Genomic DNA, 25,430 nt, shown 5'->3' on the forward strand with positions numbered 1-25,430 from the left:
ATACCTGCAGGGTGTGTGAGAGGACTCGTAGATTGAGAAGAGGTGGTAGAGTGCAGGGAAGGTCTCGTTGGAGGTGTGGGAAATGGGTCACAAAGCAGATACAGTTAATGATTGGCTAAAAGGAGGGATTACATTTGGCCGTGGCCAAAGACCAGAGTGTGAAGGAAGTAGCTGAGTCTGCAGGTGTATGGAAGCGTGCGGCCTTACGGGTCTACCTCTTTCTAAACCTCAGTGTTACACTTTTGTAAACGTTCAGCTTTATTATGGCTGTCATGTCTCTCCTCTTCTGCGTTCTCTCTTCACTGGCTTCCTGTAGCTGCTGCCTGCATCAGATTTAAACCCCTGACTCTGGCCTACAAAGCCAAGACTGGACCAGCCAGCTCCTCCGTACTTGATGGCGATGTTCAAAAGCTGATCTGCATCAAGAGCTCTTCCAGCTTCAAGTACGGCTTGGCTTGATCCATCATTCCGTAAGATCCACGGAAGACGAGCGTCCAGACTTTTTACTGTCCTGCACCGAAGTGGTGGAGCGAACTTCCCCTGGGTGTCCGAACAGCAGAGTCCAACGCTCGCTGTCCTCAAACCCAGACTGAAGACCCTCCTCTTCTGAGAGTACTCAGGTGAAGAGAAGAGTACTATGGTCTCCATATTGACTTGTGTTTAGTAGAGTCTAAGATTAGAGGATCTTTGAATTTTAGTCTATTCAAACTAGAGGTTTTTCTTGGGTAAATAGCAAAGAACTTTAATAAATTGCTCTGGAGAAGAGCGTCTGCTAACTGCAGTAAATATAAACAATCAATTCAATTCCATCTTGATTTCTGTCCAAATACTCACCAACCCGACCGTATGTAAGATCTGTTACTATAACTACACCTATGCTATATACAACACCATAATATATGTGATATATCATAAATATAATGTAATAAGTATATAGTTTAAAGCAGAGGTCACCAAGCTTCCTCCTAAAAAGGCCTCAAAAGCCTGCAGGTTTAATTTGGGGAGCGCACCTTAAACTAATTAAGTGTTTGGAGACTGAGAGCAGCTGATTAAACAAGTGGAATCAGGTGGATCTGCTTGATTGGAAAGAAAACCTGCAGTCAGTCCGGCCCTCTGTAGACTAGACGGACGACACCCTGAATTAATAGATTAAATTGATGTGGTTTTTCTGCTCATATTTTAGGCTAATGGAAGAAAAACATGTTAGTGAGTGTCAGTGAGGGTGTCGGTATATGGAGCCACATGGAGGGAGAAGGAGAAGGAAATGTGCTGAGTTTAACAGCTAGTGATTTCTGAACGACACAAATGACAGTCGCTCGCTGCCGAATGCACTCAGCGCTGCCTGCAGAAAGGAAAGCGCATTTGAGGGAAGAGTTTTTCTCATTGTTTGGCAGTTCAGCAATCAATCTTAAATTCTGTGTTAACAGGGAATGACTGAGCACGCCAGTGAACCCCACAGGGAGGTAAAATCGTCAATCTTTCTGCCTCCATATGCTTTTTCAAAGAGCTAAAAGAAAAGACTGGTGGAGATGAAGGAGCTGTCCACCGAGGAGGTGCTGAATTTTACAGTACAACAAGCCCCAACAAGTGCCTGCCATCTAATGTTTACTGCTTGTCATTGTCCCATCAGAGATCTTTCATCTCTCCTCATCATGATGCAAGTGAACCTCTTTTAGTCCCAATACTTTACATTTTACAGCTTTTTACTATATTATTACTATATTACTATATCATTTTACTATATTATTTATACAGTATATTTGAATGTATGTAGAATTACAATAATTACTGTAATCAAACATGCAGCTAATTGTATAAAGGTTTATGCCCTTTAAATTATCTTTAAATTATGATTTAGATGATATTAATGTTAATATAATATATTTAAAATTTTCAATATTTTTATATTTATGAATGTGTATTTTAAAAAATGTAAAAAATTTTGTCTAATATTTATTATATAAATATTAAATAGATTATTATTAAAATATTTATTTTAATATTTATATTAAAAATTACCCTAAATGGCACCTCTAAATGTATTTGTATATAACTGACATTCTCACAACTATAACATAAAATGTACATACAGTATTATAGCAAAGGCAGAAACGCTCAGATTGAACAGCATTTAAAGAATAAAATCATCATGAATAAAATCATAAAAAACCTTTATTATAAAATAATTAAAGCAGCTTTATGCAAGAATGGTTATTTTTGCTCCTGCACTCCCCCTACAGGTAGGGAGCAGAATTCACCTGTACTTTTTTTGCTGTAAATACAAATCACACTTTGAGCTCCCCCTTGTGGACAGGCAGAGAGCTGCAGAAGCTTGATCTGAAGGTAAAGAAGCATGTGGGCTGAGGCGGTAGAGTAACACTACAGGATTTTACACTAATATGACTCTATGGGTTCTGCAGCGTTACGCAGCAGCTCTGGAGAGAGGTTCTCCACCTGCAGCTCCATAAAGATCCACAGTGTAGCTATGACAGAGATGCCGCTCTCCCTGTTACCATCAGTGGAGCAACAAGAAGCTGCTATTTTAGGGTAAAATGTCTGAGTGATGCTGTAATTGTGTTTTTACATTCTCATTCATATCGATTATTGATTTCTATCCCTTCTATGAACTGATGACTGATGAGAGGACGTGTTCAAGCGAAAGTTTGACCACCCACCAGCACCAGCTCCACGAGCCATAGGGGCGGGCAGCAAGAGCAAGAGGAGGAGGAGGAGGAGGAGGGAGGGGTGGAGATTAGAGTAGTGCACCGCGCCTCCTTTCACACGCTGGAGGATGCTCGGCGCGCGCACACACACGCACCGCCTTTCAGCCACATGTGTGGACCAGTAGACGTCTCCAGCTCCGCTCCCGTGCGCTCGCGCCCAACTCCACTCTCCTCTTCAGCAGCGATCGCGACCACCGCTTCCACTTCGCCTGTGTGAGGAGAGACTCCCACCACCACCACCACCAGCCCCAGACCCCCTTCACTGCATTTTTGGTTGGCGTGATCTGGCCTCCCCCAGCAGCAGCCCACCCCTACCTTTGGCCCTCAGCCCCTTTGGCCACTCATGGAGGGAGACGTTATGGACAAACTGGACGACATGGCTTCGGTCTACGAATTCGACCCGTTCACGGGCAACATCCCCGCCACCAAAGTGGAGATCACCGTGTCCTGCAGGTAAGAGCGAGCGCTCCCATCCCACCTCAGCACCCCCCCCCCCCCAAAAAAAAACAAACCCCAAAACAACCACTGACTAAACGGTGGGAAATCCACGCTGTGTGTGAGCCTCAGCTTCCTCCTGGAAAGTTGCTCCAAAGTCACTCAGCAGTGAACTGACTGCTCCTGCCTTTTATTTTACGGTTCTCCTTAAGGTTCTCCTCTTCCTCCTCCTCCTCCTCCTCCGTCGAGATGTTGCTCCTAACTGTGGGGGGCTTTCTTTGTAGGGCTCGGTTGGGAATGTGGGTTATCACTGTTGCTGTAGGATTCATCCAGTGCTCGGTGAAAAGTGCCTCACTTGGGGTTTAGACTGGTTTTGGGTGGAGGCAGATGCCTGCATGCCACCGAGGTGGGCATGAATTATGCATGGAGTACTGTACTTTATGTTTAGAGGCAATATGAATGCGTCATTTTTGCGTAGAAAACATGCACGAGCGATTCAGTGCATATATATATATATATATACACACATACATACATACATATATATATATGTGTGTGTGTATATATACATATATATGGTGTATATACACATATATGTGTATGTGTATATATATATATATACACACATGTATAAGTATACATACATATATATAAAATATCACATAATGTACATATATGTATATCTATACATCTATTTCTAGTGTGTGTATGTATGTATACATGTCTGTATGTATGTATGTGTGTATATATATATATATATATATATATATATATGCTATACAGTCTGTAGTTCAACTGTAATCCAATATAACCATTAGATGAAATATGTATATATGTAAAGCTAAGGAATATATAAAGTATATATGAAAGCTGAAGGAAAAAAAAAAAAAAAAAAAAAAAAAAAAAAAAATATATATATATATATATATATATATATATATATATATATGTGTGTGTGTGTGTGTGTGTTTTCAATCATTGCACCAGTCAGCAGGATGCTTCAAAACGTGCCTTTGATGAAATTTTGACACCCACGTATGCCATTCCCAGCTGCCTTTCACCCGTTTTTCATATGTGTACACACCTTTCCTCCAGATGTTGGTACGTTTCTGCAGCCTTTCCTTCCAGCTGGAAATCAGATTTGGACTCTGGTAGTCTCTAACAGGCTGACCTTGTCCTCTTCTGTGGTGTTTTCCATCCAAATCACTGCTGAACACTGCCTCCCACCCACTGATCTGAACTACCAAGGCCAAGTCCCGCTGTGGATAGCATCGCCCTGTTACTCCGCAATGGGGGCAGCTACGCCCTCCTACATCCGAAGCTTGGCCAATAAAAGAGAGCTGGTCTCATTTAATCAGCAAGAAGGCATCCTCTTATCAAGTGCTGCAGTGTTGTATGTGGACGGGTTTGATAGGGTGCTAATCTAGGTTTAAAGGAATACTCCATACACTGTTATTTAACCTGATCCCTATTCGCTGGGTCTGAAAGAATAGAAAACCCAAACCCAGGCTTATTTGAGAAGTGCCTGGGCAGGTGCTGAAGCATTAGAAGCCAATGGGCGGGGACAGGGAAAATAAAATCACTGAATTTGGCCATTCAAAAGATTGGCCATTCTTCATCTAATTTTAAAACCAAATTAGTTGGTTAACACAGGACACAGGACAGCCAATCAGAACAGAGATCAGCCTTAAAGACACAGTCACAAAAACACCTTGTTTAGTTTTAGTGACTAAAAAAACGATACATCGTTTTTGCGTGACAATGACAATATATACATGCCATAAGGAATCTATGTTTTTAACATCACCCCCCAGGCAGTCCATAGAGTCCACATAAAAAATTAAGACAGATTAGCCCAGCCCATTCACCTCCTTAAAGTTACAGTTGTGTATTTTATCCTGAACTGCTGTTTGAATGAGGCCCAACCCAAAGCAGCCAATCAGAACAAAGCTACAGTCACATTCGCAAAAGCTTGTTCAGTTCTCCTGACTAAAGATGGTCATGTGACAAGAATTCATGACACAAATGTATTTAAAGGACGTGGCCCCTTTAAATTCAGCGGCACGTCGCAAACCCGAGATATTGTAATATTCCGGCTCGGTCTTCGGCTCTGGCCAGGAATTTCTCGTTTACCCAATCTCTCTGGCGCTCTCTGGAACAACCTACATATACATTATTGATGAAACAGCCTGCTGGGAGTCGATGCTCATGACAGTCTTCCATGCTCTAGTGACACCCCGCTGTGAATGGCTGATGCAGAACTTACATTTAAATGACAGTGTTTACTCGGATTTCCACCACAGTAAATAGATGAATGCGTTTGATTGGCTCGTTTAGGTGTTGAGGAGAATGTGTGGTGAATTGGTGGAGTGTATTGCTCATATGGCTGGTTAGTTCTGCTCTGGTTGACGATGAATTTCTGATTAATATGGAAAGGCCTAGGGTCAATTGCTGGGCCTCTTGTCTTGACTATATGTGTGTGTGTGAGAAAGAGAGAGAGTGTGTGTGTATCACTGCCCCCACCCATGCCCCATTTATCCTTTACTTGAATATAGAAGCTTCATTTGTTGCTAACATATCTTTAATCAATACGTGGTGATGCAGGCCTGCTGGAGTCTATAGCGACCTCCATTGAGCATCCATTACAACTCACAGTACCAATGAATAATAAGTACGCTATGCATTGGCAGAACTCCAGTGCTCACTCATTATACAAATTTCTTCTACCTCTGTATAATAGAACCCATCTATTCTCTTTGTAAGCCTACCATTACAATGTCTTCCTTTGGAAGACTAAAGCGCTGCTATTTCTGCTCACAACACATGCTCATTATAGCAGACAGCATAAATAAGGTCAAGACCAGTGTTTAGTGGCTACTATTAGACCCCTCTGTGCTCGTAAATATGTATCATTAACACCAGAGCCTGTGAATTAACATATACAGCCATTCAGTCACGAGTCGAATGGATTAGCCTGTCCGGTCCTTTACGTGCAGAGAATACGGCCATGTTTCCATTGGATCAAATTTTTACAGGAAAAGCAAAAAATGGTCCTCACTTTCATTAGAAGTCAATGTAAAAAGATTCTCTTCCCAGTCATTTTGGAGCATTTCTATTGGCCCATTTGTCATGAAATTAAAGATTCAAATCATGTCAAAATGTGAAAAACAAATAGAAAAATAGAGATATCCTATGTGTCCAAATGTTTGTGGACACCCCTCATAATGAATGCACTTTACAGCTACTTTAAGTTGCCAGATTTGTCAAAAAAGTGCAAGAATAAAAACACTGGCTCCATCTCTACACTTTCTTTTTGATGTCTTTGCATTCAATTCCAGGGAACATCCTACTAGATTAGATAAAGGCAACACAAATCAATGCTTACATTATTTGCAAGAGAGGTGAAAATAAAAAAGGGCTGGGGATCTGACCTCAGAGAGTGTGTGAGAAAGATGGAAGCGGTGGAAGCGATTAGATCACTGGAATCGAGAAATACAGGACTCTCCACAAGGGTGCGCTGTTGGTACTCCGATAGCTTTTGGTGCTTTGATCAGTGACACTGTGTGTCCTTGTTTACTGTCTCTGTAGAATGTAGATGTACTCATTTCATTATCAATTAAGTAAATGCGTTTGACCAGGGGTGTCCAGACTTTTGCACAGAAGTAGATAAATAGATATAAAAGTCTGGTATTGGACCATATTTTTGGGCACTGCCCTCAGCTGTTACAAAGAGTTTCGTTAAGACTGTTTTAATTGGTAAAGAATTGGTAAAGGTTCTTCACACTCACTCTCTCTTTTACAAACAAGGTTCTTCATGAAACCAAAAGTTCAAAGGTTCTTCTATTCAAAGAGGAGCACTCAAAGAACCCAGGCCATGTTCTACCATGTGAGCCCCACCTGAGAACATGGAACAGTGAGGGCAGTGGTGGCTCAGTGGTTAGCGCTCCAGGCTATTGATGACTGGGTTGAAGGGTCAATATCCACGCTTGGCAAGCTGCCACTGTTGGGCCCTTGAGCAAGGCCCTTCACCCTCTTTGCTCCCCGGGTGCCGCAGCAATGGCTGCGGTGAATGGTGAATATGGTTGTGTTGTCTTGAGCATGCTGGCTGACGACTTTTGCTCTGCGACGCAGTGTGTTGTCATGCTCGGCGCTTTTAGGGAAGCATGCTGCCTTCTCATTTCGATCGGCTAGAACATCTCACTATGTTCCCTTTTCCAAACGGCAGCACACACTCATTCCACATGCTGTAACAGTTGACTTCAAAAGATCTTAGATCTGGTGCTTGATGTGGCGAGATTTTATCCTGCATTAAGCTCACAAGCCCCTCTAAAGCTAGTGGTCCTGCGAAGGGAAAAGCCAGGCATATCAGTGCATAAGTCCAGTGCTCTTACTCTACCAGTGCTTGGCCCCCTGTTCACATGCATGCTCACGGTTAAAGTCCATTCTAAGGATTCGCTCTGCTGTGAGGTGAAAAACAAGCACATCAGTGAAGTGAATAATAAGTGCACATCTAGCATTACTTCATATTCTTATCCATAATTAAAACGCACCAGTGTTTTGTGCATATCATTACTGTGTTTTAAGTGCACTTCACGGTTTTAATAAATATACAATTCAGTTACTCAGACACATTATAACCTTTTTTATTGTCATTTAAATGTCATTATTCAAAATAATAAACTAAAATAAGCGTTTATTTTTGGTCACTGATGTTAATGGAAGAGTTAGAATTAGACAGTTGTTATTATTACGTACCGACCCTGTCAAGCAAAAACCTGACCCTGTTTACACCTGGTCTCTACATGTGGCTACACTCTTATGAATAAAGGTGCTTTGAAGGAAGCCATAGAAGACCCACTTTTGGTTCCACAAAGAACCATGTTTATCAAAGAGACGTGTGAGTGTGAAGGACCTTTAAAAAAAAAAGGCAGGTGACGGGGTGGTAGAGATGGGATAGAGATTTTTCAAGACATTAGATTAGGGGGGAGGGGCTTCAGGCTTGGTCCTCCTCCCAAAATTCAGTTGTTATAACTCTACTTAAAAAGTTCCACATAGCAGCAAAAACGGGTCCACTATTGTATAAAGTTAAAGAACCGCAACATAACTTAAATTTGGGAGAAGGACCACGCCCCAAACTCCTCCTCTCGATCCTCTTACCCTTTAAATACCCCACCTCCCAGTCCAACCATGTGTTGAACAAACTTCCCACCCACCTCCACCCCGTCTGCTCCATTTCTTCCATTACGCAGACCACAGGAAAGCTGACCAGGACTCCAACCAAGCCAAAATACTTCAGAGTCCGCCCTCCCGCCCAACCTCCTTCTCTACCACCCCATCACCTGCCTTTTAACCCCGCCCTCTATCATTCCTGGCTTAACATATCAAAGGGGGAGTCAGACCTCAGGGTGGGTTCCGCATTAGCAAATGAACCATTTCACACCATTTCGAATCACACTGACTCTCAGTTCTCAGTTATGTAGAAACATTAAAAATGAGTGGAATTTGAGATTTCTCAAATGATCAGAATGATGTATGAAATGTTTACATAATAAAAGGAGCAGCAGGTTTTTCCAAATAATGAGGTTTCTTTGTGACAAATCCAAAGTTAAAAGTGCTGCTTTAAAGTGCTATATTTTTCCTCATTAACTCCTTATATATCCCATAATAACTAAAGCAATTTCTTCTTATGGTTGTTCCTGCTGTTTCTGTAGGTTAACATTCATGCCCTTATCTCTCAGCCTTTCATGTAATCACAGCCTTTAATTGAAATCAGTCATTCCTCCCCTTTCATGCTTGGCCGTATTCAGGGTTCTAATTGGTCTCTGCTCGGCACCTTAAGGGATCCTCCTTTCACATCTCCGTTCGCATGTTTCAGCAGAGCGGTTTGATCTCGGCTCCTCTACCTACTGTAACTAGACGTGTCCTGGTGCAGATGCGGCCGTTAAATAATGCAAAAGCTGTGCGGAAGAACTTGAAAGAGCGGCGTGACGCTGGGAGGCGCCGAGCTTTTCTGTTTTCAGACGAGTGTTACAGAGTCTCTCTGTTGGGAGAGGAGAAAGGCTCTCTTTAAAGAGGTGTGTGCAGGCTGGCAGCGCTCACACTTCAAAAACACAACCGCTTTGAGGCGTTTGTATCGGATCAGCGTCTGCGGTCTGTTGCTGGTTGGTCTGTTCGGCTGCGTTGCAGGACACTGAACACTGGTAAACAGTATTAACATTAATTATTATTAACAGTATTAACGCTCAGAAGCCAAATCCATATTTACAGTATTTTACATTTACCTCTATTCACCATGATTAATATATTAATTTAATATAATATATTATGATTATGATCAGAGCAGTTCAACAGTATAGATAGTTTGGTGACTTATCAATAATTAATAAATAGTTCTGATCAGAGGAGGACGGGTTGGGTCCCGCTTGTGAGTCTTGCTTCCTCCTAAGGTTTCTTCCTCCAGCTCTGAGGGAGGTTCTCCTTGCCACTGTCGCCGTTGGGGCTCACTGGGGGTCTTGGATCCTTCATGTCTTACGTTATTTCTTTTTTTCTGTCTTTTACTAATTACTAATTATGTAAAGCTGCTTTGTGACGACAACAGCTGTAAAAAGCTTTACAAATAAATTTGACTTGACTTGACTTGACTGTTCATTCAATTACACAAAGGAAGCTCACGAATTGTGCAAACAGTGAACCTCAATCTGATATAAAGTGCCCAGAGAGAAAGGACTGATCATATACTATAATGTAGACCATGGGAACAAATATCCTGTGCAGTTTTTCAGTGTTTAAAGCAACAGTCTGTAAGTTTAGGAAATTTGGGGATTTAGAGACCTCTCTGGTGAGAATGTGTAATTGCATCCAGCATGGCAGAACAGTTCTTTTAAAATGTGCATTGTGGTGCGGTCTCCTTTCAGGGCGGATGAATCTAAACATTGCAAGTTTGCATTTAGTCGGTTTCTCTGGTTGGACTGTGGGTGATTGAGCAGATGAAGACTTGTTGAGAGTTTGCCGTTCTGATTTTGTCAGGTTTGCAGCAGTTCTCGCAGTAGCTGTTCCGTTAGTATCAGGGCATTAGCAGTGCCATGGTTGCTCAGATAGCCAGCAAACAGTGCTGGATCCTCTTTTAGAGGCTGTGCATGTGACTTAAGTACATAAAGACGTGACATGGCCAGAAAAAAAAAACTCCCACGAAAACCTACCAGACCACTCTGTCTGTTTTTAGAATGACTATACTGTATCAGGCTTCTGCAGGGATGGTCACGCAGCACACTGATACCATTATTACAACAGTTTCATCTGCTTAGATAGGCTACTGCTTTCAGCTGAAATGAAAATATCTTAAGGGCTGCTGCTTTAACTGTCCTTGGCCCGCTGTTATGTAGAGTATATAGTTTCTTTTATTATTTCTTACTCATAGCTTCTATTGAACGTACAGATTTCACACTTCTTAGGTACAGTCATGTGAGAAAAAAGGAACACCCTATTTAAACCATCTTTTTGAAAATATTAAAACATTTGGACATCTGGTCTTCATATGATCAGCACTAAGAGATGGAGTAGTAGTATGTGTAGAATTAGAACCAGGTGCAGAACATCTGCTGCAGTTGATCAGAACTTTCTTATGTCTTATTTAAACCTCAGATGTTTAGTCTGGTCTGCTGATGGTTGATGTGAGGGGTGAAGATCACCATCCTGGCCAGATCCAAAGATCTCTCTGAGGCCTACAGGAAGAAGCTTGTACATGCAGATGAGTCTGGAAAGGGGGTTTAAAGAGATCTCAGAACTGTTAGAAACCCACTAAATCACTGTTGGCCAAGTCAGGCCATCCTAGCAAGTTCGGCCGAAGAGCAGACTGCAGAATGAGTAACGAAGTGTCCACCAATCCTAAAATGTCAGCATCTACCATCAGAACGAGACCAAGCAAGTTTGGTGGGAGGTGTGGAAGGAGAAAACCCTTAATGTCAAAGATAACATCTGTCCAAAGCACATTGTTCCAGAAGTCCTGGTCTCGGGTTTTGATGCCTAAACCCCGGGAAATGTCAGGGGTGGTGCTCGAGAACGAGAGCAAGAGAAATCCTTAAAGTCAATATTAAAAAAAAAATGGGGGGAACCGGGGAGTAGCTTTGCCTGCAGCTCCCAAAATAGAAGTGGAGATCCAGGTGCATGCTCCCTCTGCTTCACTGAATCACAGCATACCTGGAGACCCTCTCACCTACCCCTTTCTAATCCTCCAAGCTAACGGAATCGCGGCAAGACCGCTCCACGCAATAATTCACTTCTCCTCCCTCCGCAGCCTCCAGATAGAATAAAAATTACAGCCTGTCTTTTGGTGTAATTACAGTCATTTTGGAGCAATTACCGGTTTCCTCATTAAAATCCCTGTCACTGTGATAGGGCATCAAAACTGTGGCTGTAAAAGGGGAAAAGCGCCTGGCTTCGGCGTGTTATCCTAACCGAGGAGAGGGGAAGATAATAGCAGGATTACAGCAGTCCGGATAAAGGGGTAAAAAACAGATTAGGCAGCGTACAGTTCAGGGATTCTTCAGTGCCGTCTGCTGAACGGGGGAACCTGATCTTTTTATCTGAGGCCTCGCCGTCTTCTCTGAGAGGGAACGCTCTAAGCAGGTAGTTCAGGGCGTTTTAACTGACACCCACCACAAGAGGAAGCAGATAAGTCTTTGCCACCAGCGAACGGATGAGCGCTTCTGAGATTGCAATGCCAGCGAGGTTTTTAAAGGGGTGGATCATGAGCGGGGAACGTTAATGCTGTTACTGGTTCTGTGTGTCTCGGAACTCGGAACTCATGTTGGCTCTTGTTTGGTTAGCTTGGTTCCTGACCCCTCAGCCCTCTCCTCTTCCCCGCTGAACACTGCTCTTCTGCTTTAGTACTACTCACAGTGCAGGGGACCCATACTGAGAGGAGATAAATATATAAAGAAGGATTGAAAGATATAATATGAAAAGCTAAAAGAAATAGAGAAAAAGAAGGAAAAATTTAAGGAAAAAAGAAAGATAAAATACTAGAAAATAGAAAGAAATAAGAAAAGAAGAATAATGAAACAAACAAACAAAAAAAATAATAATAAAACAGCTAAACATAAGAAAGAAAGAAAGATTTAAACTAATAAAAGAAATAAAAAGAGAAAAAATTAAAGAATAAAAACTAAGAAAATAGAAAAAGGAAAGTATAAAAAAGAATACATAAAAAAGAAAGAAGAAATAAAAGAAAGAAGAAATAAAAGAATGAAAGAAAAAAGAGTGAAAAAGAAAAATAAGGATAAAATAAAAGTAAAAAATTATAATAAAAAAACAAAATAAATAATTAAAAATATATAAAAAAGAACATTTTATAAAAAAATAATAAAAGAAAGAAAACGGAAAATAAGTAAAAAGGAAGAAAAAATTAAAGAATGAAATAACAATAGAAAAAAAAAAGAAAAGGAAAGAAAGAAAAAAATAAAAGAAATAATAAACTAGAAAGAAAGAAAACAAAGACACACAAATTGTTGAAAGAAAATAGAAAACAAAAGAAAATAGTAACAGATTTTAATGAGTAAAGAAAGAAGGAAAAGAAAAGAAGAGTGAGAGAGAGCGAGAGTGAGGGGAGTGAGTGAGGGGAGTGAGTAAGGGGAGTGAGAGGGAGAGTATAAGACAGGGTAAAAGGATGGGAGCGAGAGAGTGGAGGGAGAGAGATAATGATAGACAGGCAGAGAGAAATGGAGAGAAAAGTGCAGTCAGGCTTGTGTGTGTGTTTGTGTGTGGGTGTGTGTGTGTGTGTGTGTATGTGTGTGTGTGTGTGGGGGGTGGGTAGGCAGGGCAGCAGGGCTGGCAGGCTGTCCTCACAACGCACGCTTTCCTTCACTGTGATAAATCCACAGGACGTTCTGCTGTGGAGGTGCACTCTGCTCTGACATCTGTTGCTGTGGTAAGAATCCCCCCCACAGCTGCACGGGGGCAAGGGCAGTGCTAACTAGCGTTAGCGATGTCATTTGGTGTCACTCACTTTAGAATCGGTTCCCAGGGCTCCAGCCTCCGCTCTGTCTCCTCAAGCTAACGCTCTCAGTGGCTCATGTTGGTGGCTCAATCATTGTTATCACAGTTCTGTTATCATTATTACAGTTCCATCATCACAATTCCATTATCGTCGTTATCACAGTTCCGCTATCATCACAGTTCCGTAATCATCGTTATCACAGTTTCACTATCATCGTTATCACAGTTCTGTTATCATCATCACAGCTCCACAGTTACCACAGTTTCGCTATCATCGTTATCACAGTTCCGTAATCATCGTTATCACAGTTCCGTAATCATCATTATCACAGTTCTGTTGTCATCATCACAGTTCGGTCATCACAGTTCCGTAATCACCGTTATCACAGTTCCGTAATCACTGTTATCACAGTTCCGTAATCATCGTTATCACAGTTCTGTTGTCATCATCACAGTTCCATCATCACAGTTCCATTATCATCGTTATCACAGTTCCGTCATCACAGTTCCATTATCAATGTTATGACAGTTCTGTTATGACATCATCACAATTTTGGTATCATTCTCATCACAGTTTTGTTATCACCTGATGGTATCAACACCAGTATCAATATCTCTGTTATAGCACAAACCTCGAGTGTATTATTGCGATTATACCAACAGTTCTGTTATCACAGTTCTGTAATCACAGTTCTGTTATCACAGTTCTGTAATCACAGTTCTGTAATCACAGTTCTGTGCAGTTCCATTGCGGGATTGGGACTAACTGTGGTATAATCAGTAATACCCTGTAACAGGTCAGGTTCGCTACGTCTCAGGAGTCTCAGGAGTTTCAGGAGTTTCTCATTCTGGTCTCCTCACCACAGACGCTCCTACAGAATCGATAGAAGTGCTGTTTTCACACATGAGTTTCCTTCACTCGACCTCTGCAAGCTCTCATCAAGCTGAGGTTTGCGAGCACATGCCAGTTGTTGCAGCAGGTTTTTTTTTTCATCCTGCCCTTCTTAAATTGCTCATGTGTTCGATCCAGCTCACCAGACCTTTATATTGGCCTACACCATTAAACGTGTTGCAGAAGCTGTAAATAATTCCATCCAAATTCTCTTTTCTCCCTGTGTTGCCATGGCACCAAGGTCTGGGAGTTTTCTTCTCATTGACTTCTACTAGAATAGCTTGTAGTCTCCTGAATCTCCTGGATGTGTCATTCAGCTCTTAATGGAAGCTGCTGTTGCGGTCGCATGCGGTTTGAACCCGTTACATAATTCAGCTCAGAAATTTCTGAAGGAACATTCAAGACTTCTTAAACTGCAGCACAATGACAACCATCCAGCGTAACCCTGATTTGTACGCTAGCATTAAGCACATAAGGCTTTATGTTGTGTTGCTAGCTTCGAATGGACGTGCTGCTCTGATAGGCTCTTGGTCGTCGTCAGCTACGATTATGGACGTTTGATAAGCACCACAGAGGAGAACTTTAACGACTCGCTTCAACTTCTTGCGCGGACTCCTAACCAGCCTCTTTGACATGCGTTAGCCTCCCTCTCCCTGCTCTGTGCTCTGGTCCTCCAGCACCCAATTACTTTTTAATATGCTCCTTACATGCTGTCTGACTGCAGGCCCAGAATGCTCTGCTCTCTATCTAAGAGAGGATCTGTTTGCTGTTGCATCCAGCGGAGAGTCGATAAGCTCTTATGGCCAACCTGTGGAACGGAGGGCAGGGTGACGGCAGGAGTGAATGACTGTAGGGTCCAGCGGGATGCTTCAATGCTTCATGCACATGGAGAGACGGGAGGTGGAGGTAGGAGATGGGGTGCGGTGAAGCGGTCCAGCGGTCATGGGCACGATCTCTCTGAGGGCTACTGGACAAGCAGTTCAAGGCCTTGTTCCAGTGCTGCAATTCAGAATGGTTAGATTCACTGTTCTCAACCATATGAACCACAGTAGCTGAAGATACTTACAGTATAGACTATTCTGGTGATTGTAGTGTGATGGTAGTATTTTATAGTACAGTATAGAATTGCTTAATAAAAGATATGTGGTTAATTCTATAACGACTGTGAAAGATTTGACATGAACTTATAGGTAACACAGAATTACAGCCAATTTGCCATAAAAGAAATAATTGTAGATAGCTAAGATAGATAAAGCCACACAGTAATTTATTTATTATTAACAAATAACATGGACTAAAGCCTTTTCTAAAGCTATCTATTATTTTTTTATATAGAATAGAATAGGCTTTAGTCCCTGTTATTTGTTAATAATAAATAAATTATATATATTTAATATTTTATATATATATATATATATATATATATATATATATATATATATATATATATATATATATATATGGCTTCACTATGGCTTAGGTTATGCATATTTCCACATGTTAACCATGCAGTTAAACTATTCAACTATAAGTCTACTACAAGTATATACTGAAAAACTGATTTTTCCCACTGATATTTGCCCACACTTAGCCAACATCCAACCACCCCCCTGCCCAAAAAAAACCCAAAACAAAACCCAAATATTTCAAAAATCTACCTTACAAAATTATAAAACATCTGTTTAGTATAATACTCAGGTCTGTCCCAGTTAGATTTACAAATGAAAAGTTTTCAGAGAAATAAATCCCAGTATTCAGACACCAAAGTATTATTTAGGTATTATTTATATTTATATTTATATGCATTATTTATCACTTAATAATGTTGAGTCATTCTCCAAAACAAATTTTTAAAAATATTCGGAAGATAAGGGATGTCCTGATGCAATCCAGTGGATCGTGATTGGGACAGATCCAGGGATATTTTAAAGGATCAGGTATTGGCTATTTTAATCCCGATCCAGTTCAGAGTCTTTGTTTTTACCAAAGCGCCATTTTGTTCAAAGCGCCATCTGGTGTCCTCAAGGCAGTGTGGACGTTCTCAGAAGGTAAATGAAAGAGTTGAAAGTTTGCAGTGTGGAGCTAGTTTGCCGTGGGACATGAAAACAGACCATAGTATCTGAACCTTTATAAAACTCTCACTGAAACAGGGGCTGTTTTACAGGGGCAAAATAAGCTGATTGAGGACATCCCTACCTAATCGCAGTTATTATTAGCATGACGTGATTTCTAACTTTGGAAGTGTGTGTATGTGCTTTCAATAGCCAGAAACAGTGGATAGCTGGAGCGGCACGGATGCCAATCGGTCAGTGTTGAGGCAAGGTTGATTATACAGATGTTCTAAGAAGAACAATCCCCTCTCAGCACTGAAGGTAAAGTGGTTCTCCTCAGCATTAGAATGTGAGCTCCTGTCTAATCATGGGTTCCTGAAGTATATGATAATGTCATAAATAATGTACGATCTCTTGTGAAAGACGTAAAGGAGGTTCATTTCTCTAATCGTGTCCCATTTGGGAGCATGACGATATGATGGCAATTTCTCGCGCTGTGTTGCAGCCCTGCACTTGTACCCCATTTAGAATCATTAATCATAATCCCATTAAATTGAAGCAGATGTTACATGTTCTTACAAGCACTGGATGCGAGCACGCATAGGTGCCATCGAAGCGGTGTGAGTCAGTGGTTCGAGTGGGCCTATTAACTTGTGACAATTTGACAATGCTGATTGATGGATCCGGGAGCGTACCTCGGGTGCTGCCCAACTCTTGGTCTTTTATCCACCTAGAAGGCCTGGCTCCTACATCACTTTCTCCAAAAGCAGCACTGCTTCAGCATATGCAGGCAGATGGGCAGACAGGCATCTCCGTGCAAGCTGTCACGGTGCTCCCGCAGCACGGTGATGAATTAGTGCCATTAGGTTGCGCTGTACTGGAATAAATTCACTTGCCAAAGCAGAGCAATTTGAGTGTAGCTGGTGAGCGAGATGAGTGAGAACACTAAAAAAAAGAAGAGAGCGCTAAAAGGGTGGGTTTTTTTCGGATTAGGTATTCATGTCTAGTTAGGGAACAACATGTTCAATTCCCAGCCCATTCTCATTTGCCAGCCCGGGTCATTCTGGAGAGACAGAGCCGTGGGAGCTGTGGAAATTGGTATACGAAAGTCTGGGTAAAAATTAAGGTGTCGGTCCACTCGCAGCTTTCCTTGCCATTTTGTACCTGTGAAATTCCCCATTGTCCTTCAATATACGAGGTTTAAAAAAAAGAGAAAAAGGTGTGACACTGTCCAGTTTCGCAGCTCATGAGATCGGCAGTGGCAGGTTGAGTTTTAATAGAGTGCCTTTGTGCCAGTGGCTGCTGCTTTCTCTTCATTACCACCAGTGGCCTTCGGAAGGCCTCTGACAGGAGGGAGATTTCAAACAAGGTGTGTATGTGTGTGTGTGTGTGTGTATGTGTGTGTGTGCCATAACTGTTGTGTTTGATCATTCTGGTGGGAGCAGAGAGAGGTGTATATATGTGTGAGAGAGTCTGTGAGTGTGAGGGAGAGTAGTGCAAGTGGGGGGTAGAGCTCAAAGTGAAGCACAAAGTGAAGGAGGGAAAGAGCAGGAAGGTTTGTGAGGGAAAGATAAGGGTGCTGGGGGAAAGGGCTAGGAAGGGAGGGGAAAAAGCAGGAGCAGATTTGTGGAGTGAAACTGTTGGAAAAGTGGCGAACAACGTGATGGACGCATCTCATTTCGAGTAAGAGCTCGTTTAGGCGAGAATGAAAATGGAGCAAAGCATTGAGCACCTAGCAGGTGGCATACCGAGATTCTCTGCCATATGCTTTAGTGCTCCTCTTCCCCCTCGAGATCCATCCACACATTCTAGAAAGAAGGACCCAAGCTGTGGACAGCCCAGGGAACCGTGAATGAAGGCGGCTTTCTGCCTTGTTTAGTCCAAAAGAATAGGAGGAATCTTTTATGACAGATGTTCCCAACTCAAGATGATGGCTGTCCTGGATGACTTCCTGGAGTTTTTCTTGCTCTAATACACCTGATCCAACAAACCACATAATTCAGCGGCTCTCAAAGCAGCCCAGGGGGACCCCAGACTATTCTACCCAACTCATGACAGAAAAGTGCACCATCTAGGACTCCCTAGGGAACTGTTTGAGAACTGCTGACCTACTTAGCAAGACCTTCTTGAAAGTATGTGGGTTTGGAAGAACAGAGCAACAAGAAAATGTGGCTCTGTGATGGGCAGGGAGACTCTGTTGCTATTCTTTTGCTGTAAACCCTCCACTGGCTTTCTGTAGGTTGGTGTGGCGCAACAGATAACACTGGGGTTCGATTCCGGGTCTGGGTGACTATGCTGCGCTACACCAATAAGAGTCATTGGGCAGGACTCCTGACACTGCATTGGTCCACCTCTGTAATACCAGTAATGCCAACAACAACTCAAATCCCTCCCAAGCTGACGATGACGGTCAGAACCCAGTCCATATGTAGGGTACTTCAATGTTCAAAGATGTCCCACCTTGACGCCAGATCCTTTAAGATACGTAGAAGACAAGCGGCAAGACTTTACTCTGTCCTGGTAACAAGGCGGTGGGACCTGCTTGAGGTGCCTGATTTTGTCCGAACAGAATTCGTGGCCTTAATACACCAACTCAGGATCTTTCTAGAGCACTGAAATGAACATGAATCTTCCACTCCGCTCACAATCTGATTGGTTAAGAAGTGCTCTAACCGCACTGATGTTTGTGATAACAACTGTATCAGTACACTGACACGCTCACAACAATTGAAAAGGCTGAGCTGAACCAAAGTCCTTATAGGCAAGTCTTTTCACAAGGCAGGCATCTTTGCAACCCTTTTCCTAATCCTAACCTTAGCCTATATCCTAAATGTAACCCCAAATGTAACAATTCTGAAGTTATTGTTTAGGAACGATAACAAAAAGGAACTAAAACAGCCTTAAAAACCTTAAAATGCATGACTTCAAATGTGGTCCAGCAGACTAAGGCGCTTCCCACTATGACCTGAGGATTGCTGGTCCAAATCCTGGGTCATGCTGCTTTGCCATCAGCAGCCGGAGCCTGAGAGAGCACAATCATCTGTGCTCTCTTCGGGTGGGTAGATGTCTCTCTCTCTCTCTCTTTTTAAATTTTAAGATGGAAATTAAGCTTCGTGATTAGTGTACAGTTAACTATTTATTAGTCATTATGTTTTAAAACGCTTTGAATAAGTCAGGTCCACGGAATTAGAAAAATTAGAAGTCATTAAATGTCACTACTTCATTAAAATGTGCCAAAATTAGTCATTACAAAAATAGGCCTAGTATAATGTCACATTCTAGAGCTGCAGCTCTGCACCTGCTAAAAGAACCATGGGCAGATTGTAAAAGATAGCCAGACCCTTTTATCTTATCTCTGAATTTTGTGTTTTGTATCTAGGCATCAGATATTCGAGCATCTTTGTATCTAGGTATCAGCACTGACTCATGTCTGGCAGAATCTTTGCTCAAGGATATCTTGAGACTTTAAGGGTCAGTCTCTCAAAAAGGGATTAAGCCTAGCCCTGGACAGCACAGCATTTCAAATGGAGATTCCCATCGGTTTAATCCCTTTTCAGGAAACCAACCCTAAATGTACTTCAGGAGCAGGATTTGGATTAAGGCACTATTTCCCAAATATGGGCTCTGACTAATTTAAATGACTGGTCCGTTAGGAGCAGGAATAGGAACCACTGCTTCCTGTAAATATAGGAGGTGTGAGACCTCCAGACCATGATACATAGCCAAATCTATACCATAGCTGAAATGAGTACTTGTAAAGCCCCAGGTGGAGAAGTCTGAGATTCCTCTCATCCTCAGCGCAATGAACTGAGCAGCCTGCTAGCTCACAAGGAAGCTGCAAGGCAGATTAAGACTTGTGAGCCAAGAATCTTTAGCCTGACCTGTATCCCATCCTGTTACCTCAAAGGTTCTTCATCCTGTAGCGCCATCAGCGCTGTCTGCTTGCCAGTGAGATAATCCAGGGGTGGTAAGTGTTCTAAACTGACTAATTATCTGACTAATAATCTGTCCAGTGATCAGCAAACCAGCTGTACCACACTGTATCTGTGTCACCGGATGTTTGCGTTTCATCCCTCCTCTTGGTCACAAGCAACATCCAGAAATCTCAGAAATTACACTTACTTCCATAAAATAAAACCTAAATCAGCCTTACCCAAAGCCTAATCCTAAACCTGATCCTAATTCTAACCTTAACCTCATCCCAAAACCTAACACTGGTCCTAATCCTAACCTTAACCTCAACCTCAATTCAAAACATAATTCTAACCCTAACCCTGGTCCTAATCCTAATTTAACCTCATCCCAAAGCCTAACCCTAACCCTGGTCCTAATCCTAAATTTAACGTCATCCCAAAGCCTAACCCTAACACTGGTCCTAATCCTAAATTTAACCTCATCCCAAAACCTAACCCTAACACTGGTCCTAATCCTAACCATAACCTCATCCCAAAGCCTAACCCTTACCCTGGTCCTAATCCTAATCTCAATTTAAAACATAATCCTAACCCTAACCCTGGTCCTAATCCTAACCTTAACCTCATCCCAAAGCCTAACCCTAACCCTGGTTCTAATCCTAACCTTAACCTCATCCCAAAGCCTAACCCTAACTCTGGTCCAAATCCTAACCTTAACCTCGTTCCAAAGCCTAACCCTAAACCTGGTTCTAATCCTAACCTTAACCTCAACCAATGCTGCTTTGCCATCAGCAGCCAGAGCCAGAGAGAGCACAATCAGCCTTGTTCTCTCCATGTGGGTAGAGGTCTGTCTCTCTCTCTCCCCTCATCACTTCAGCTCATGCTGGCTGCCATGAGCGTTGGCTAGCCGATGCATCAGAGCTGGCTACCTGGCAGTTTCCTCCAGGCGTATCAGAGGAGGTATGTGTCAGTCCTCAATAACTAATAACTAATAACAATAATTTACTAAAATGTGACTAAAAGTACATGAAAATGAAAATGAGATAAAATAGATTCTGGACTTCAGGACTGGTGCCTCTCATGTTTTCCATGAATCTTATGTGGTGTGCCTTTCCCTCCCTGAAGATGAGTCCATGCTCTGTTTGGGCTTTCCCCCACTTCCATGTCTGCAATATCTCCTGCTCTGCATGGATCACCCCCCTCAGGGCCACCGACTGGCCTGAATAATTAAACAGGCGGTGGGAAAAGCATCCCGTGCCGGCATGCCTATCGATCCAGGACGCCCTGGGGTCAGGGCACACTTGTTTTCGGCTCTCCGTGCCAGGATGCGGATCGGGTGTTTTTATTAAAAGAGATAAAAGCCAATTAGGCCCCATGGCTGTGCTGCCCCATGTGCACCCAGCCCGTATCGATTGCTCCGCCTCGTCAGAATTGGGCCTCCGGAAGATGGAGATGGATCGGTGTTAATATGCACGGAGATCAACCTGAAGGAGAACAACATTGTTGCCTATAATCCCCAGATCCTCTCGCTTAGGTCCACAGCAATATACATGCGGAACGTCAGCTTTTCCAGTAATCAGTCATCGGCTTCTGCTACAGCGAGGCTGTTAAGGGGACTCCTAAATTCCCAAGTGGATCTTCTTCTGTGAATAGCTGCTGGATGGACGGCTCAGGCTTGGCCTATCGATTCGGATCTAATTGAAAAGCGGGGGTGTTTGCACTAACACCAGAGGGACTGGCAGGCATAATTGGACTGGAAGATGATTCTTGAACTTAAAATCTGATGAGACGAATCTTGGGGCATGCAGACGCATTGGAAAACTGGGCGGGGGCCTTGACAATCTTTGTGTAATCTCGAAGACTCCCTTGGTGCTGAGTGCTCCAAAGGGCATCCCATTTCGCAGCACTCTGGTGGCTTGATTTATTTCTGTGCATAACTGAGCGAGGAGCCTGAGGAAGAGGTGCCGTCTCATGCAATTGCATTGAATCTCATTATCCTCCTCACATTCAAATGTGCAATTTATAGCAGTAGCTTTGCCAGCGTTTGCCAGCAGCCCCGCCACCATGTCACCCTCACGTGTAGAAGTAGCACTGACATTAAGCCTGGGGAGGCATATAAGCCTGCTCTAATCAGTCGTGCACTGGTTGCCAGTACGGTGTCTAGTCAACAGAGCTCATGAAAATATGATTAAAAGCCAGCGGAATGCGCTAGCATCTCTAGATAGGGCATCTACCCGGCCTATCATAGGTTCTGAAGACACCAAGCTCTTTTTCGATGTTTAATAAATCATCAATAAAGTTTTCTTTAAGAAGTATGAGTGTGACTTGTATCTTGTTTCTTTTACAACAACTGTTTGCAGTAACTGACTAAAGTTGTACCATGGGAGTAATCCCCGATCCCATGCATTTCACGCCCTTGATATGGTGTTAGCACTCATCAGCGCTCAAACCTTTCAGGTGTTTGAAAAAGCATTTGGGGCAAAAAAAAATATTTATTTTAAATGTTTGTTTGATAAATGTGTCCCTTTTTCTCTCAATTTGGTACCGCCAATCATCCCACCCCTTCATAGCTCCTAGCCCTAGAACTAGCAATGCTCCCAACACTAGGAGGGAAGGGGTTTACCATGTCTAGATGTGAAGCCAGGCAGCCGACACGCTTAGAGAAAAGTACTGGGTCACCAGCTCCACCACAACAGCCAAAAGACGCCTAAGAGCGCTACCACACTATGGCCTGGGGTCTGGGGTTTGAATCCCATGCCATGTCGTTTTGCCATCAGTGGGCTGACAACTGGCTGTGCTCTCTCCAGGTGGGTGGCAGAGCCAATTGATGTTGGCCGGCAGAGACGTCGGTTTGAAAAGAGGGGATGACTGGTTTCACATGTATCAGAGTAACATAGAGATGTGTTAAGTCCGTACCCTCCTAGTGTTGGGAGCATTGCTAGTGCTAGGGGGAGTTACAAACGGGGGGTTACGAGCACAAGTGAACGGCCAACATTGCTTGGAGAGAGAGCACTGATAGCACAGCCAGTTGTGCTCACTTGGCCTTTCACTCTGGCCACTGATGGCAAAGCAGCATGGCTTGGGATAGATAGATAGATAGACAGACATATAGATAGATAGATAGATAGACAGACATATAGATAGATAGATAGATAGACAGACAGACAGACAGACAGGCAGGCAGGCAGGCAGGCAGGCAGGCAGGCAGATAGATAGATAGATAGATAGACAGGCAGACATATAGATAGACAGACATATAGATATACAGACAGACAGACAGACAGACAGACAGATAGATAGATAGATAGATAGATAGACAGGCAGACATATAGATAGACAGACAGACAGATAGATAGATAGATAGATAGATAGATAGATAGATAGATAGACAGGCAGACATATAGATATACAGACATATAGATATACAGACAGACAGACAGACAGACAGACAGGCAGATAGATAGATAGATAGACAGACAGACAGACAGATAGATATATAGATAGATAAACAGGCAGACAGACAGACAGACAGATAGATAGATAGATAGATAGATAGACATACATACATACAGACAGACAGACAGACAGACAGACAGGTTACACCACTGAGCCACTCTGAGCTCTGAGTAGAACAAAAATTTTAACTAAAAATTGAGCTCGAAATTAAACAGTCAGATTATTATTTGATATATTATTTATTATAAAAATGGTCGACGTAGTCAACCTAGTGAAAAAGTGGCTCTCACATTGCGATATAGGTCCTATTCACCCAGGCCTAGTTCACTCTGATTTACTGAGTCTTATAATCCTGTGCTGTGACAGCAGCTCACAGGCCTTATTAAGTCTCTCAGTTTGTGGGTTCATGGGCCACATGGGCTTAGTTCTTAGCGGACTGTTGTGTTATGATCACCCATGCAGGAAATCACCATAGTATATTATGGGATGCAGTAGGTGTCAGCATTAACCACCATGATGTAATACCAGTGGAAGTCTCTGACTTCCTAAGGGCCTAAGCCAAACTTGCCTTGGTCCCCCAATTCCTCCAAACCAAACAGCATATCTACACCCGCTACTAAAGCATGTTCATGTACACACCTGCACCTGCCCCCGCACCTCCATACATCCCCTGTAATTCCCCTTAAAATCATCTGCTGTTAATCGGGGAAGCACAGTACTCTGGACCTTTCTGATGATTGAATGTGTGAGAGTCTATTGAATTGTGGTCTTATTGAATAAATTGTTATAAAATATATAACATTATTTTGGCTCATCGTGGACCCTTTAGCAGGTTGCTACGTAACTTTGGGGTTTACATACATTAAGGACCAGCAGAGCGCAATACCAGGGGTGTTAGCGTCCAATGTCCAGGACCATGCCGGGGGCTGAAGGGCCATGCTCTATCTATAACCAGCAAGCGGAATGGCTCATTTTGCTGACGGGCCGTACTCTATCTATAACCAGCAAGCTGATTGGCTCATTTTGCTGAAGGGCTGTACTCTATCTATAACCAGCAAGCTGATTGGCTCATTTTGCTAACGGTCCATACTCTATCTATAACCAGCAAGCTGATTGGCTCATTTTGTTGAAGGGAGGGACTTTATCCACAACCAGCAAGCTGATTGGCACATTTTGCTGAAGGGCCGTACTCTATCTATAACCAGCAAGTGGATTGGCTCATTTTGCTAATGGGCTGTACTCTATCTATAACCAGCAAGCTGATTGGCTCATTTTGCTAACGGGCCGTCTTTCTATAACCAGCAAGCTGATTGGCTCATTTTGTTAAAGGGCGGGACTTTATCCAAAACAACAGCTGATAGGCACATTTTGCTGAAGGCCGTACTCTATCTATAACCAGCAAGCTGATTGGCTCATTTTGTTAAGGGGCCGTACTCTTTCTATAACCAGCAAGTGGATTGGCTTTTTGTTTAATTTTTGTTGAAGGGTGAGGCTTTATCTGTTGAGCGTTACGAGAATATATTTCAACCAGTGGCCGCCATCCTCGTTTATGTCTCATTTCCATCGATATTTCAACAGATTTTTGGGAAGTGATTTTGCCGGCCAGTCAGAGATAGTGAGGGGAAATGACTGAATGATAGCTATTTTTATAACTTTATTATCTGAAAAAAAGATTACAGACCTTTGAAAAACATCCAGGGCTTAAGCCACCCTCATGCTCCACCTATGCGCTATACATTCCCTGAGCATGGCATGTATCAGGCATCTGACTGTAGCTTAGGTTTACAGTTCTCCCAGTCCTTTAAGCTTCCTTTATAGCTATGAGTCAACGCCCCAAGCTTTATCTCTGACAATGGCGTAATTCAGTTGTCAGGTGTTTTTCGGTGCATCAGTGTTTGTTTACAGCTGCAGGCCTCTTCAGATGAGGTGCTGCGCTCTCTCGCTTTCTCGCTTTCTCGCTCTCTCG

The 25,430-nt window shown here is 42.7% G+C and overlaps 1 protein-coding gene across 1 annotated transcript in view; it reads left to right on the forward strand.

Annotated features, from left to right (window-relative positions):
- The first annotated feature begins 2,794 nt into the window (after positions 1–2,794).
- Positions 2,795–25,430, forward strand: part of cpne5b (copine Vb) — a 185,869-nt gene continuing 163,233 nt past the window's right edge. The window contains exon 1 of the mRNA XM_072665400.1: positions 2,795–3,176. Coding sequence (XP_072521501.1) covers positions 3,067–3,176 — 110 coding nt within the window. The 5' untranslated portion in view covers positions 2,795–3,066. The remainder of the gene's footprint in view (positions 3,177–25,430) is intronic.

Source organism: Salminus brasiliensis, chromosome 21, assembly GCF_030463535.1.
Source record: "Salminus brasiliensis chromosome 21, fSalBra1.hap2, whole genome shotgun sequence".
Classification (NCBI taxonomy): domain Eukaryota; kingdom Metazoa; phylum Chordata; class Actinopteri; order Characiformes; family Bryconidae; genus Salminus; species Salminus brasiliensis.